Consider the following 16,611-nt stretch of genomic DNA (forward strand, 5'->3'; position numbering starts at 1 on the left):
AATTAATTTATTAATAATTCATATTTTATCACATAGAAAAAAAAGATAAATGAATATATAAAATATGAGATTTCTCCTTTTAAAAAATGCCTGTTTTAATGATTAAATGAAGATTTACGGCGGTTCTACATTTAAAAAAACATTAAAATAACTCCTGATAAATTCAATCCATATACTGTGATATTTGATCGATTTTTGTCCTAAATCAATTTTAAAATTTCACTGCGATTATATCTGAAAACCTCGGGGTATACTATACTTTAAAAAATTTCAGTTGCATCACTAGAAAAATTGATTTTGTGCTAAATCTTATAGAAACTGGCAGAGAACTATTGTACTTGTTCGATGCATCAAAGAAGCAGTTCATATATAAGCATATAGCAAATGTAAACAAAAGAGTATTATTTATTAGTTTATATTTACGATAGATACGAAAGTAGAAAATAGTACCGACATTATTTAAAAACGTGACAGGAACAACGCTATAGAGCATACTTGTGGGGCTTCTAATTTATAGTCTGTTGACTAAGGAGCACGTTCGATAACGTAGTTTAATACCCTGTATAAGGTGAAGAGTTCGTGTAAAATTTCTCTAAACTGAGACGTAACGGGATGATAAACAAATGATTAGCTTCTCGTTCAGTAATATACTGTATGACTTTCAAGTTAAATGCATTCGGAGTTTTAAATTATATTTACTTTTCGATTAACTCCAGCTCAACAATCTGAATTATTTGCAACGATTTAATAACTTATTATTATTATTTTTTTTTATGGAAGAAATGAAATAAAAATACAAAGTTTATTTTTCATCCAATACTCTAGATTTTGCCAACTTTCCACTTAAAACATTTTATACTTCTCTTTAAAAAAAAAAATAAAAATAAAAAAAGTATTGTTGTTTCGAAACAAAGTAAATGCATTATTCAATAAAATCAATCGAAAAAGAAATATCTGTTTTATATTAAGCATTTTTAAAGCTGTTAATTTAATTTATTATTATTTTTTTTAAATTACAGTTATTAATAATTTAAATCCAAAATGTCATTTATTTTTTTTTGTCTATTAAACCTATTAAAAATGTGAATTCTTCTATATAATTCCCTGTATATAACATTTAATATCCAAAATATAAGTTATATTTAATATTTTAATTCATTAATTAAGAATAATTTGTGCATAAAAATGTATTTAAATATATAAAAAATCGATTCTGTTCATAATTTGCAATGCGAATTCGAATCCATTCATCAAATTAAAAGAGAAACTTGCGTGAATAGAAAAGAGATACGAAGAAAGGAATTATTATTGAGGAAGTAAGGCTCATGTTCAACCAAACGTGAGTGAACTTTAATTCGCATAAATATATATTATTAAATTATTATACTTACACAGTGTGTACAGTACATGTTTACGTTAAAATTGCGAGTAACTAGTAATCAATATTTTATAGTAAAATCGTCTCTTTTTTAAAAAAATTAAATAAATTGTCGGACGAAATAAAACAATCTTTTTAAAATGATTTATTGTTTTCTATTTTAAACAGAATTTTTTTTTTTTAAATCAAATTTCCTACGTATAGTTATATTAGTACTTAGTATAAGATAAAGGTAACTGCCTCACTCACGCAATACTTACGCTATGTTTGCTTTCGAATGATATAACATGTGATTGATTTAACTTAAGGAATAAAACTGGGTTGAGTTTAATAAATCAGATTCTGTGCATTTATGTTTTTTTAATGTAAAAAGTACTTTTTGGTATAAGAATTTTTTTTTCTATTCTCTGTTTAATAACGTTACGTTTAAAAATTAATTCAATTGGAATAATGCATTTACCTATATATTATAATAAAATTGAAATGGTGATATTGGTGAAAAGAAGGTTGTCAGATTAAATTTCACTGGTCCAAAAACCATTTCCCCCCTTTTTCCTGTAGAAAAAGAAAAAAAAAAGGAAATATTTTACTAAAATAAAACGTTCTCTTGAGAGATTTAATCATTCAAATATTATTATTGTTAGATTTGTTTTGCATTTTATAATAACTTTTATTTTTATTACAAAATTAATGAAGGAAAAAATGTAAAGTTATCTGTATTCAGACATTTCTATTAATTTTAAAAACACTCACATAAAAAAAAAAAATTAATTAGAATACAAATTAAAAACAACAATTTGTAAGGTAATACTTTCGACATTTTCTTTCGTGTTTACAGTATAATTCTCTTAACATTTTATGAAATTAAATATTCTATTTTAATTAGATTCAATATTTTTATGAAATAAAAACCATTTTTAATATATATATATTCATTAATCTTTTATGAAATACAATATTTCACGTTTAATAAGCAAATTATCTTTCGACGTATAATTAAAGTATTAATATCTATCAGTTTGTCTGTCATCCTAAATCAGATTTGTTTATAGTAGAATATGAAATTAAATGAATTTTATATCTATATATGAGAATAAACAGGCCAACGTTATCGTTATTAAAATAAATAAATCAATAAAGAAACAAAAAAAAGAAAATGAATTAAGTTACGCAGTTTTGACCTAGATAAATTAGGCAACATTAATATATCAATGCCTATTTATTTATTTAAAGTATTTTGAAACAATAGATTGTTTAGCTGTAAAGTATCGCCGAAATTCAAGTACGAGTTTCATCTTGGCAGATCTTCAAGCATATTTATATCTTCAATGAAAGTAAGTATCAGCCCAGAAACTATTACACAATTGTCAACACCGTGTAGTTTTATTTATCAATTCTATCCAACATCTTTCACTTAGAAAATCAAGTAATTTACATTTTAAACAATTACATTTTTATTTTTTTTCTTGCATTTTCATAAAATTTTATTTTCCAGAGGGGAATTCCTTAATGTAGAATACATTAAGCGCAGCATAAATAAGTATTTTCAATTTTCGACAATAATCTATTCACCACAAAATAAACTTCTGGGAAATGAGTTCCTTCTGAACTATTAGAGGGAAAAGACAAATAAAAAAAGTAAATTTTCTTTCTATAATTACTTAATTCTTAACAGAAAATTTATAATTATACATAATTACAACCAGAAGTATGAAGTTCGGAATTAAATTCAACCGATAATTATATTAAAAAACAAAGATTATTTATCTTTAAAAATTCGTCAAATTTCTCCTACTTACTAAATAAAAATATATTTAAATTTTTAACCAATATTATAATAAAAAAAAATAATTAATTAATTCTAACGAGGAAGAAACCCATACAAATTTTTAGATATAAAATGGTGGAAAATTTAAGTCATTTAAATTATTAAGATATTATCAATTAAACAAGCTGGATTTTAAAACATAAAAATCGCTTAATGGAAGAAGCAGATTCCTCAAGAGTCCATTAAAAGTTCCAAATAACCATGCAGCATAGATTGGACTGGCTTTGAATAGAACATAATGCAATTTACTGTAATTTCCGTGTGTTGCAATATTAAGTAAATCGATATTAAAATGTCAAAAGAGAATTTATTTTAATATACATCAATTAACGAGTTTCATAAGTATAGAAATTGGCCACGATGAAAATATTCAGCAAGGTTATTAGCATCGTAACCAATACAATATATATGGTTATTAAAAAAGAAAAAAGAAAAAAAGTATCTAGAAGAACTGTTATGAAATTAATTTGCTAAAGATTAAAAAAAAACACTGAATGTTAATGGAGTTTAATGCATATAGATGAGTAAATTTGTTAAAGAAAGAGATTTCATCAATAATTAAAATATGCAGTCCTTTTTTTATTTCTTTCTTTTTTCTATAATAAATAATAGATTTAGATATTCTACACGTACATCTACTCCTCGATAGATTACTACAAGAACATACAGTAGTAGGCTGCACCTAAATATTAATTTTGTACCTATAATAAAATTTAATTCTCAGCTTACTACTTACACCTTACATTCTTACACGAAAATTTTATATATATAAATTTAAAAATTCATTCTGCAAATTTTATATACGTATTTTTTTTTTTAGAATAATTTATTTATTTATTTTTTAAACGAGATTACATATTTAGTTTTCAACGAGAAGTCGTCGTACACGAGGAAGAAAGTCGAAAAATTTAAAACATTGCCAGAAAGAAAAAAATAAAGATATTTTAAAATTTAAATCTAGGAATACAAAATCCTGAAAAATATATATTCGGCTACCTTATAAGAGCTTTTGTTCACTTTGTTTTTTTATAGCTAGCAACAATTTTCCTTACATTTCCCTTGCGAAAACTCAAAGTTTCGGAGAATTTCTTGAACTGAAATGTTCAAGAGCATTCCACTTATAATTGGCTTTCTCCTAAGAGTTTTATATTTTTCCTTAATCTTTTCTCACCAAATCGAAGTTTGAATTTTTATATATTAGAAAAACAGATAGTAAAATAAGAATCCACTAATTATTACTATAGAAACTATTATAAATATTCTAGATTTTAAAAATATTGAAGTAAAATTAAATATTTCACAACTTTAATAAGCTCTATTCCTTTCTTATAACAAGTAAAATTCTTAATAAATTCGTATTATTTTATGTTTTCACACAATCTTCTGATAAATTCACAATTTTTCATGCATTTTTTTAAATTCATTTTCATCTGATAAATTATATATATGCAGTTTTTTTTTCTATTAGAATTTTTTATTCTGTTGATATATGAAAAAAAGAAAAAGTTACTTTCAGAATGCGCTTTCTTTCCCGCTATATTTTTCTTATCTGCCTATCTTCTTGATGACTTTCAAACATTCTTCATAAGCTGAAAGAAAAGAATATGAAATCCTAACTTTTTTATACATCGCTTCAGAAGATTTACTTAAATAATAAGAGGCTCTCATCCAGAAAAAAAACTTGACGGACATTAATAAGTGACATCTTTTATAATTATTCTTCAATTCGTGATTTGGCTAAATTTTATTAAATATTTTTTTTAAATAAAAAATTCACGTAGCGTATTTTTTTTTTCATTTTATTTTATAAAAATATATTTGAGTGAAAGGTTTCACTACAAAAATATATTTATTCCAAAGTCATCCTCCCGTGTCATACTATCATATTACCCATATGTTGTCACAATACTTTGTAAGAGGATGCTCTTTCAAAACCCCTATTTCCATCATTTTTTATATCTTGGATAGAATATTTATATCGAAACGAAACTCATAATAGTGAAAAACTATGAAATCCTTTATTGCAAAATACATAATATTTAAAATAGTAATACAAGACAATTCTTTTATGTGTTTACTTCAATAATACGTAATTCTAGTATTGTAATAATTATTTTTAGCATTTATCTACTTCATAATAATTGATTCTAGAATATATATATATATATATATATTTTAATTCAAAATAGTAGAATATTGTATAATAAATATTAATTTTAGAATCAATTTAAAAAAATTACGTAATTGAAACCATTCTATATTATATATAATAATAATATACTCTATTTTCTTATCAATATAATTCTCTTCTTATAAAAGTAATTCATCATATCTCTCTGTAAAATCTCTTTATCGATGTTTCATCATGCTGTCTACTATGATAAAACAGAATCCACTCCAATCTTAATTATTCTTTAAAAAAAAAATGGAGTCAAGAACTTTCTTCAAGCAGAAATATTGGCATATTGATTCTAGTTGTGAAAAACAATTTTTGATTTAAATATTAAAATAGTAATTTTATCGTCGAATTTATTATATTTTTAATAAATGTTCAAGAATATTATTTAATATTCACTATTTTTTTTTTTTTTTTCAATGCTTAATTTTCATCATCACGCTGCCAGATCTTATAATTTCAGTAACTAATATAAATATAAGCATGTTTATGTTACGCTTGGTATGTTCTTGTCTCAGGTGAATTAATGTTTATTAAAGTGTTGACGGTTTAATGAAGAAGAAAAGAATTTTAAAAAAGCGACTAAAACTATATTAATGTAGCGAGTCGGCACATTTTTTATTTATTATTATTATTATAATTTTTTTTTTCGACTAGGGTGGGAGAGGAAAATTCTTAAAATTATTTATCTAATGAATAATTCATTTATTAAAATTTATACTACTCATTTTTTCCCCTTCCTGTGTGTGTGTGTGTGTGTGTGTGGTATATTTATTAAAAATACCAGTTTCGTTCCAGTCAAAAATTCCATTTAACTAAGAGGATGACTTGGATAATGGATACTCATCCCGGATACTTTCTTAAACGATTTTATAACAGCTTGAAGTAAGTCATGAGAAAAATCTGCTTTATTCTGCTATATAGTCAATTAGTTGTTATTCTTTCAATAGTTTTCGACTTGAATAACAGTCACATTATTCCCACTTCAAAATATCTTGGATTATCTTAATGATGTTTTTTTTTTTTTACTTGGATAGATGGTCTCGTTAAAGAAGTGATAGTTTATAAATTTAATGGAGATGCTAAAGGAGAATGACATCTCTTAAGAGGATAATGTAATTCCTTTTCAAAATATACCCGAATTTTGACTTTGAGACGATAGTCGTCAACAAAATTTATTCACTGTAAAAAAAAAATATCCCGTTTAGTTTAGGAAGAAAAAAAAAAAAAAAAAAAAAAAAAGGATTCTTGAAGAGTGAATGATGGATGCACTGCACGAATATTAAATGGTTTTTCCTTGAAAAGCATCTGTCTTACGTACCACTGCACACCTTTGCAAGTGTTTTCAAACAAACGATCTTTCTCTATACACGACTTTTTTCTGTGACGTAATTACATTATACAGTTGATACACAAACGCGAACATACATCAAAAGATTATAAATTGGACATTTGACGCTTACGATTATATCTCGAAAGCAATTTTATAATAGAAACTACTACACACCTTTATTCAGTAAAGATTTTATATAAATTGTATACGTTTTCGTAGAATATAAAGTTATAGAATTTTTTAAAAATATTTTTATATTGATTAAAAATCATATTTTATTTTTTATCGTTATTCATCGATATTAAAAATTTTAAGAAGCAAAGTTTTTTTGCCATAAATCGCAGTAAAAATTCCCTACTCTAAATAAATCAACAGTATAATGGTTATAAATTTAAAAAACAAAATAAAAAATAATAGATTTAACAGCTGATATATTCTATATTTAAAGTAAACATATCTTACCTAACCCATAAACTTGGATATGGTTATATTTTATTAAACAAGCCTAAACTTCATAGATGTATAAAGGAATTTTTACTCAAAAACAAATAATATATATATATATGACAAAATAGTTTATGGTACTATTTTAAATATAACATAATAAAATATCTTAAAGAACATAAAAATCTACGATAAAGTATTTGTTTTAAAATAGTATGACTTAATCATAAAATATTTATAGATTTTTAACAGATATTTTCAATAAAATGTATGAATTATGGATTTAAAAATAGTTTAAGGCATATATAACGAAAAATTAAATATATCTGTAATAAGATTTTGACATAATAAAATATATTAAATGAATTTAATTATAGTAACAAGATCCATTAGCGTGATAAATGGATCGAAGGAGAACTGTAGAAGTAAAATAAAAATAATTTAATAGATTAATAAAAATTTTAATTTCGTTATGTATTTTATTTGTAAATATAAATTTATAAAATTTTTATGTAATATAAAGATCTTAACTGGCATAACTCCATAAGAAATAAGTGAGGAGGAAGAGGAGGAAGAAGAGGAAGAAGAGGAGAAGAGGAGAAGAGGAGAAGAAGAAGAAGATGTTCAATGATATGAAATTACAGATCAATAGTTAATATATTTTGTATATTAATTGATTGAAAAATTTTTTTACTGTTTACTGTGACGAAAACTTTATGCCTATAATAAATTAAATTGAAGTTTAATTATAATTATCATTTAATTATCGCGGTAGAAACGAATTAAAATACAATTAAAACGATTAATTGATATGTAAATTGCGCATTAATATAAAAGGAATGAGAGATAAGCCGCATACACCTTCTAGATAAGTAAAATCAATTTTCTACTTATAAAGGTTAGTTTGGAATATTGTTATCGTTTGATACGATCAACTATTCTTATTACAAAATATGTATACTGTTTCTAATTAGCTATAATCCGATATAAACGAATTTTACAACGTGTTTTAACTAATTATCACTCTAGGCTACCGTTGTCGGCCTTCCAAGTAAAAGACCCATTTATGTCCTCTCTTTCCTCTTTTATTAAATTAGTTTGATTAATAAATGTGAAATTAATGTTTTAATTATATATCTAAATAATCTAGGTTACTTTTTTTAAAGAAACTTTACGAGTTTACTTCATACTTCCTACAAATTACTAATAAAAAAATAATAATTTGGAACGTAATACTATGTAATACTTTTTATATACTGTTTCGAGCTAGCTATCGGATCGGAAGTGCTGCCATCTGGTGAATGTTTTATTAACAACCGTAATACGTTATACATAATAAAATATACCCCTAAATAATTAAAATTTATAAAAAATGCTTTACAATTTAAACAAAGTTTTGTAAATACGGCACAATAAATGATATATGTTCATCGTCTTAAAAACTAGAATTATTTAGCGTTATTTTCCTCATAGGAATGTCATCTTATCAAAAAATTATTTAATATATTTAAAATAATTGAATTATTTATAAGATACTCTCATCTATGTGTAGTTTAACAAAGAAATATTTAGAAAAGTCAAAGTTTATCCATAAATTAGTAATAATATTTAAAGTTTTTAAAGTCACACCGGAGAAGTTAAGTTCACAGGAAAGAATGGTATATATAGGAACCAGGATGGTAGAGTGGTTGTACTCGCTTCGGCGGTACATATACTAAAATTGGAACGATACAGAGAAGATTAGCATGGCCCCTGCGCAAGGATGACACGCAAAATCGTGAAGCGTTCCATATTTTTTGTTCCCTCCTCTTCCACGTTTAATAGACGCAGTTTTTTTTTATAATAAATCGTGACTTATTTTATTGTTAAATGCTTTCTATATTACATGGCTATATTTGTAATCAGTATGTTCAAGGAGTATAGTTTTTGGATGCCGAATGTGCTATGTGTTCGATCCATTATCCTTACACAATGGATCTTTTTTATACTGTATGGTGTTTTTTTTTAATCTTTTTTTTTTCTTACAGCTTTTTAATATTAAGAAAGCAATAACAATGTTAATAACTTGGAAGTGATTAAATAAATTTCACAAGTAATTTTATTGTAATAATAAATTATTTTATATTAGCGTTTTAATTGTATTTCCAGATAAAATTTAGTACATTGACAGTAGTAAAATGGCGTGCAAAAAAAAAAAAAAAAAAATTACTTCTGAATGCGCGCAAGATTATTCAAGTTGAAAAATACATTAAAAATTTTTCTGACAAATGGTTATAAATTTTAATAAAAGTCGACGACATTTAATAAATAAAAATTTTATATATAATAAAAAAGAAAAAAAAATTGGAGGCGCCGGGTATCGATCCCGGTACCTCTCGCATGCTAAGCGAGCGCTCTACCATCTGAGCTACGCCCCCAGATACCAGGAACTCCCTTTAATACCACCTTTAAAGCAATTGTTAAGTAGGTGGAAATGGGATATAATGTAGTTCAATGCGTGATTTGAATAGGAAATTATTTCCTTTGTCGGAACAATAAAGAAAATTCCTTTTCGGTCGACTTAGCATTGATCTCTAACGCGCTCTTTATGTTGAAAATTACAATAAATGTAAGAACACCTGCACAATCATACCTGAAGAAAGTCATGCTTAACTTGAAAGAGAAGTTGCGGCCGAAGTTTTTATCTGTAAAACGTGGCGCTTGACGTTCGACGTTCACGTTTTACAGATGAAAACTTCGGTCGCAACTTCGCTAATGTCTTCAAACTTTTAGAAGTTAAAACTATATATATATTTTTTTTTTTTATTTGATCCATTAAATAGACAATCAAACCTGTGAAGAACGGCCACTGACGGGAATAGAGAGGTTGCGGTCGACGTTTTCGTCGCGAAAACGTGCGTCGGACATTCAGCGTAAGTATAGAAGTTTGACAATGGCGTCTAGAACGTCGAGCGTGATTCCACTGACGTTCCAAACGCCATTGACAAACTTCTAGGCCACAATCGAATACAAAACTTGACATTGCAGTGGCGCCTTATGGCTTCATGCGGCCCAGGAAAATTTGAATTAGGGGGCCCCATGTACAGTACAGTACTTCACACATTTTTCTTCGAGGCATTTTTTTTTGGTGAAATATTTTATTATAAAAGATTGGTTTGAGGTCCACTGTCGTTGGGGACCTCAAACCACCTTTTTGCCCATAGCTAACGAGCCACTGGGCCGTTTTGTACGCATTTCTGTTCAAAATAACGTTCCCGAATAAATGGCCACTGTTTAGAGGTGGAAGTTCGACTGTATTTGAGAGTTGAAATGCGGATGAATAATTCTATACAAAAGTAATAGACCCACCGAAAAGATTTTTTGATAAATGAACTCTTATACAATAAAAATATACCATGCAAATAAAAATAAATTATGGTAAAATTAGGAATTTATATAATTTTTATACGAATACTGAGAGTAAAACGGTAGTTACTCCATATTTTATAATTGAGTAAATGACAGATCTACTGAATGGTCTGTCAAACGGATGAAAAAGCTAGGGTAGAGTAAATAGTAGTTACTTAAATCATCGAAACTTTTGAAGCTGCAAAATAAATCATTTCAATCTATATCAGTAAAAATTATTGAATGGATAACTGCAATCTATCAGAAAAAAATTGGGGTCATTTACAATTAAACGTCACAACTAGCTTAGAAAATGAGCGTGGGATTTGAAATAGTTGTAGTTCTGTAATATTTTATTTAAAAAAAATTATTGTTTATCTGATAAAGTTATAAATTGTTCTTTTTCGACCTTTATCCACGCTTTCTGGTGAATTAACAGTAAAAACACTTAAATGATTAATTGGTGATTTAGTTAAGAGAATAAAAACATAATTTGCACCAAATATCTAATTATTCTTAACTTTGATGTATACCAGACAGATTTCTAATTTGTTTTTCTAATATATTAAAAATTTACTAAGAAAAAAAATTATTATAATAATCAATTATAGGTTCATTATTATGATGTAAAAACTCATTTATACAGGGAAAGGAAGGGCAGAATATTAATATACAATTAATTAATATAACATTAAGATATTACCAGTTTATATAAATGAGACATCTGCTTGCATTAAAGTCAAACTATGTAAAAATTCCAAAATATTATTTTTGATTGGATTTGACTATTTTATTATTCGTAACTATTATTATGAATAATTTAATTATGCGATAGTTTTTTGACACATTTGGACTTGCATCTGGGTCCCCCAGAACAGTAGGCTGACACCTTATAACATTTGATTCACAGCCAGATGACTGAATGGTTAAGTATAGAAGTAGAATATAATTCAAATGCCCTCAATTTTAATGATTTTTATAAATAGTGTATGCCAATTTTTTATTTATTTGTTATTTTCTAGAATAGTTAAATATAATAGATTTATTTCATCTGCTTATATTATTTCTATGAATTTTTTTTTATAATTGAAATATTGTTTTGATGTTAAAGAAACAAAATTTAAAATAACATTAATTTAACAAATTACAAAACATTATGATTTGTAATTTGAAATATCAATTTTACAATATTTAAATAAAAATGACCTTACAGATCTACTTATTTTTTTTATTTATTCAATAAATTCTTCAGAAAGATAAAATATACACCAATACAGAATAAACAGAATGAGAAACAACATGTACATGGAAACATTTGATATGTTTTTGAAACAAATATTAAACATATAAACATATGACTAGCAACATACATAATAGTTACTTTCTAAAAAATATAGTTTCTTTCAATTTAATAAATTGGAAGAAAGTGAATTTTTCCTGTGCACTTGAGTAATTACTTTCAATAACATAAAATCATCATATTCACTGGTTACAAATAATCAACTCAGAATGCACGATTTTACAAAATTATATATATATATATATATACTTTACAAAAATCACCTAATTCATCAGTCGGAACGAGAATCATCTAAAATCATCAAAATCCGTGAGAGAATGAGCATACTCGGAAAACCAGTCTCTGTCAAATATAGATTTAAGTTGTTGCTGAATAGGTGAAGCATATGAACTATTTACATTATCAACAATGAATCCAACACCTGCTGTTGATTTGAAATAATCTTCTGACCAATTAGATGTACCTGAATTGAAAAAAGTAATAATATAAATTTTATGATATTTTAAAAACTGTGGACTCAAATTTTAAAATTAACAAATAGAAATCAATTTCAATTGATATTTTATTTATTAATATTTATCGGATAATTAACGTAGACATATTTTTATTTTCTTTATTGAAATTTCTTAAATAACTAATATCAATTTCAATTTCATAATATTTGCAATACTGATGCATTTCATATTATATACATAAAAAAAGTAACTCAATTAAGAAGCTAAATAATACTAAATTTATTTAAAATTTAACTTTCTAAAATCAGAAATCAACCAATACTGTTAAAAAAGAGGAAGAGAATGGTATGAAGTGCAATGTCAATAAGGCTATTTAAAATAACTTATAATTACAGTAAAAACTCAGTAAAATGTGTAGACGTATCTCACAGCAAATACCAGCACGTCTACCAGATTATATGGTTTACAGATACGGATTCACATTGTGATACCATACAGCAAGCCGATTATATACTCAGTGAAATGTCTATATTTGTGGGGTTAAATTCTATAAAATTGTTGTGTGAAGAGAATATGGAAACTGTAAATACAAAAAGAAATGCATTGAAAAATGAATTATATTTTTTTCAATCTCTCAATTTCATACAGCATGATTAAAAAATAAAACATTTTCATAGAATAAGGTTTTGCTACTGATTTTTAATCTCTGCCTTTTTTTTTCTTAATGTATCTTATAGAAGATTCATTTATGGCAATTTTTAAATCCACAATACAGCCTAAAAGGAAAAAAAGATTAAAGTTTTTATGGATAAAAAGAAAAAAACTAACTAAAATTCTCTTATAAGACACAATGAAGACATTCACAATTGCATAAAAGTAAAAATGTATTGTCTGTGTAAGTGCACATGATAAAATAATGTGAAAAACTGAGTCATTATCCATTAACATGATGTAATAGTAGACAAGATGAATTGCAATAGAATATTTAAAGAGAGAATTAAATCATTTTTAGTACTTTTATCTGTTTCATTAGTTTTGTTAATCTTTCTATGAATAAGTAAATTTTAGTTTTGAAATATAAAAAATGGTTGCAAATATCAATGTATAATATGGGAAATGTATAAATATAGAGGTTCTATTGTAATTTTATTGGTATTGCATTTTCTCATCACAAGAGAAAATAAATTTTGTTTTCTTATTTACAATAATTATAAATAAATCATCATTTTATACTTCTATAAAATAAGACCATACAATTGTCAGTGTCCTGAGCTTATTGCTGCTCTATATCACATTTACTTCAATGTATTTAAATGGTTTAAAGCAGTGATTCTCAAACCTTTTCAATCCACCACCCCCTTTGTCTATAAAGTTATACCCAATGCCCCCTAACCCATTTTCTCTTGTGTGAGAAAGGATTGGAAACATTCTTAGGAAAACTTTTCTATGAATCTCACACTTTGTGCCCTTACTGTACATTGTTCTCAACATCTGGAAACCATTAAACGCAATGTTTTCTCTTATCCGTTTAACAGAGAAAAGGGAACGGCTGTCAGTGACCCCAACTTTTGCCTTTGGTCACCGTTCAGTACCCTGCTTCCAGTGCTCCCCTAGATTTACTCACCGCCCACTTTGAGAAACGCTGGTTTAAAGTATGACAGAATGTAAGTTATCTTGTATTAATTCATTTTAAAAAAAAACCATAATGTTAAATTTTAATTTTTAAGAAAAATTCTTTTTGTATTGACTTTTTATTTAATTGTATTCAAACAACCTATTGTATAAATGAATATTCAAAATAAAGACAAAATTAAATTGAAAGATATCACTCATTATTATAAAACAGAACTGCACACCGGGGTGTATATAACAAAAATTATACTCACTTGAACCTTTAAACCCCTTTTGAAGTCTTTGTACACTGCTATTGCAAAGAAATGTATTGTCGGTATTGTGTACAGGAGATGGCCTACTCTTTTCGACATATTGCGCAACGGAAAAGACTGATCCAAAATGGAGAGACTACCAAGCATCTATAGCGTCCCTGTTAGGGACAACCAGTTTGATAGAGATATGATATACATAGGAGTAACAAAACGTTCTATGGGGGTCAGGTCAAGGAACATAGGTCTGATATTCAACACAATAGATGTACCATCTCACTCTCCACTTACGCTACCGATCCCGAAATTGTGGAAGACTTCACAAGAGCCAAATTAATAGTCACCACCCCACACCTTGAGCACCTGAAATAGTTGGAGGAGATGGAGATTTTTAAAGCTTACAACACTCATCTGCATTAATTCAAGGAACAAGCTTGGTCTTTCAATGGCCTGGCAGGCTTTACTACACATGGAGAGTTAACATTCTACTCTTATTTTTAAAGAAAAAATAGGGGAATGCATGTGCATATGTTAAGGATAATACATCTTATACACGTGCACATTTTTTTTTGGAATTCTGACTTGTCATTAATAACCATGTTGGACGCTGATGGTTAAGTTTGAACATATTTAAACACGTCAAGTAAATGAATACACATACGATCTGGACATTTGAAATTTCCATTGCTCGATTTTGTTCAAATAATTTTCATATTCGGATTTGATCCAGCTGTTTTACCTGAGGAAGGACCCAGAAGGTGTTAAGAAAGCGTTTGTTTTATAGGATTAAACGTATTACACACTGGTTAAAGGTTCTAGTGAGTACAATTTTTGTTAAGTTGAAAGATTTGAAAAAAAAAAAAGGAAATTCAAAATCTTTCATATAACAAAATGTTTAATACAGAATTTATTTATTTAAGATGATAATTAGAATTATAAGTAATATCTAATTATTGTTAATAAATTCTATTTTTGAAAAACTTAATAAACTAAGTTGCAGAAAGACTTCAAAAATTTTAATCAGAAATTCTTTTGAAGTATTTCTTTTCTACAAGAAATTATAAACAAGGATGTTTATCTTGTTTATAATTTTTAATATAAAAATGCTTAGAGCCTTTTGAATGTAGAAGAATTATATAATTTGCAATATTTATATATTAATAATACTTTAAAAATCTTCTGATAAATATGAAGCAAATAAAACGAATATAAATAAAACAAATAATACTGATAGATTTGTTATTGCTCATGTTATTTGTTTTTTATAATCATAAAAGAAAGACAACTTTTCATATTATTACAACTGTAAGTAATTATTTATAATAAGATAGATTTTAAAAATTTAGGCTATCAGTACAAACAGACTTTAATGAAAGTAAAAGATTTGAATTGATACATCCAGAAGTGATATTAATTATTATTACAGTTTTTTTTAATAATATATTCATTCATCTGCATCCTTGAACAGAGATGATGATGAGAATGATTGTAGGGCTGCAATTTTTTCAAATTGCAGACCTATAAATTATCACTGTCTGTCCTTTCTTAATTTCAAGAACAGAATTAGATGGATGAAAGTTAATACCAGATATGGATACCTTAGGGAAAAGTGGCCCTTATTAACTATATAAGAACTTCCAATACAAACTGAAAGTCATGTTATTTCAATTCAAAACTTTATCCCTGAAAGCAGTTAATAGATGACTAGCACGACTTTATTGTTAAAGGAAAAGTATGATGTACAGGGGCAAGACACTACTATTCAATAATTCAAGGCAAAGAGCATATATTTTAAATTAAATAAATTAAAAAATATGATTAAAAGTTGCAGCCCAGCATTGTGACGATGTCACAATAAATAATTGCTCATTGTACTTTGTATTGATTTATCTAAATTTTATACATAGCTTTTCAAAATATTTTCATTATCTGGGTTAGATATTTCAAATATTTTAAAGTTTATCAGAACCCAAAATCTATTCAAATTTCAGTTTCACTTCTAAAATCCAGACCTTTGTTAAAATCTTGGAATAAAAAAGTTATTTTGTCATATCTATAACATTTTGATATTATTTCACTCTATTATTTAATATACAAAAATAACAATGTAATTGAGTTATTTATAATACTTGTTTCTAACATTTTAATATATTGTCTGTACATATAAAAAGGTATTTACTATATTGTATTGATAAGTAGATAAATATAAACTGATTAATATCATTTCATATTATTTTTAAATCTCTAAAAATATCAGTTTCAGTTTCGAAAACAGAAAAGTTTCTAGATTAAAATATATACCGTATATATATAATATACAGGGTGGGCCAGCGAAAACGAAACGGCAGAGTGTTCGTGTTCGTCCAAGCAAAGCGCTCAGACAGGTCGATTTTACTCTCGAGGGGACATCTTTTGCAATAAAGTTTT

General features: G+C 26.2%; 1 protein-coding gene and 2 non-coding genes across 5 annotated transcripts in view; 1 reads left to right on the forward strand and 2 right to left on the reverse strand.

Moving 5' to 3' along the window:
• The first annotated feature begins 8,849 nt into the window (after positions 1 to 8,849).
• Positions 8,850 to 8,956, forward strand: LOC136989635 (U6 spliceosomal RNA). Its single transcript, XR_010882935.1, has one exon. It is a non-coding gene; the product is annotated as a U6 spliceosomal RNA (small nuclear RNA).
• Positions 8,957 to 9,503: 547 nt separating this feature from the next.
• On the reverse strand, positions 9,504 to 9,576 carry TRNAA-AGC (transfer RNA alanine (anticodon AGC)). The gene has a single exon. It is a non-coding gene; the product is annotated as a tRNA-Ala (tRNA).
• A 2,183-nt stretch (positions 9,577 to 11,759) lies between these two features.
• LOC136989564 (5'-3' exonuclease PLD3-like) overlaps positions 11,760 to 16,611 on the reverse strand; it is a 33,027-nt gene continuing 28,175 nt past the window's right edge. For all 3 annotated transcript variants that reach the window (XM_067287780.1, XM_067287779.1, XM_067287781.1), the window contains exon 10: positions 11,760 to 12,309. In XM_067287780.1, the coding sequence (XP_067143881.1) occupies positions 12,134 to 12,309 (176 nt within the window). In that variant the 3' untranslated portion in view covers positions 11,760 to 12,133. The remainder of the gene's footprint in view (positions 12,310 to 16,611) is intronic.

This window comes from Centruroides vittatus, unplaced genomic scaffold (assembly GCF_030686945.1).
Source record: "Centruroides vittatus isolate TY-2023 unplaced genomic scaffold, ASM3068694v2 scaffold_712, whole genome shotgun sequence".
Taxonomy (NCBI): domain Eukaryota; kingdom Metazoa; phylum Arthropoda; class Arachnida; order Scorpiones; family Buthidae; genus Centruroides; species Centruroides vittatus.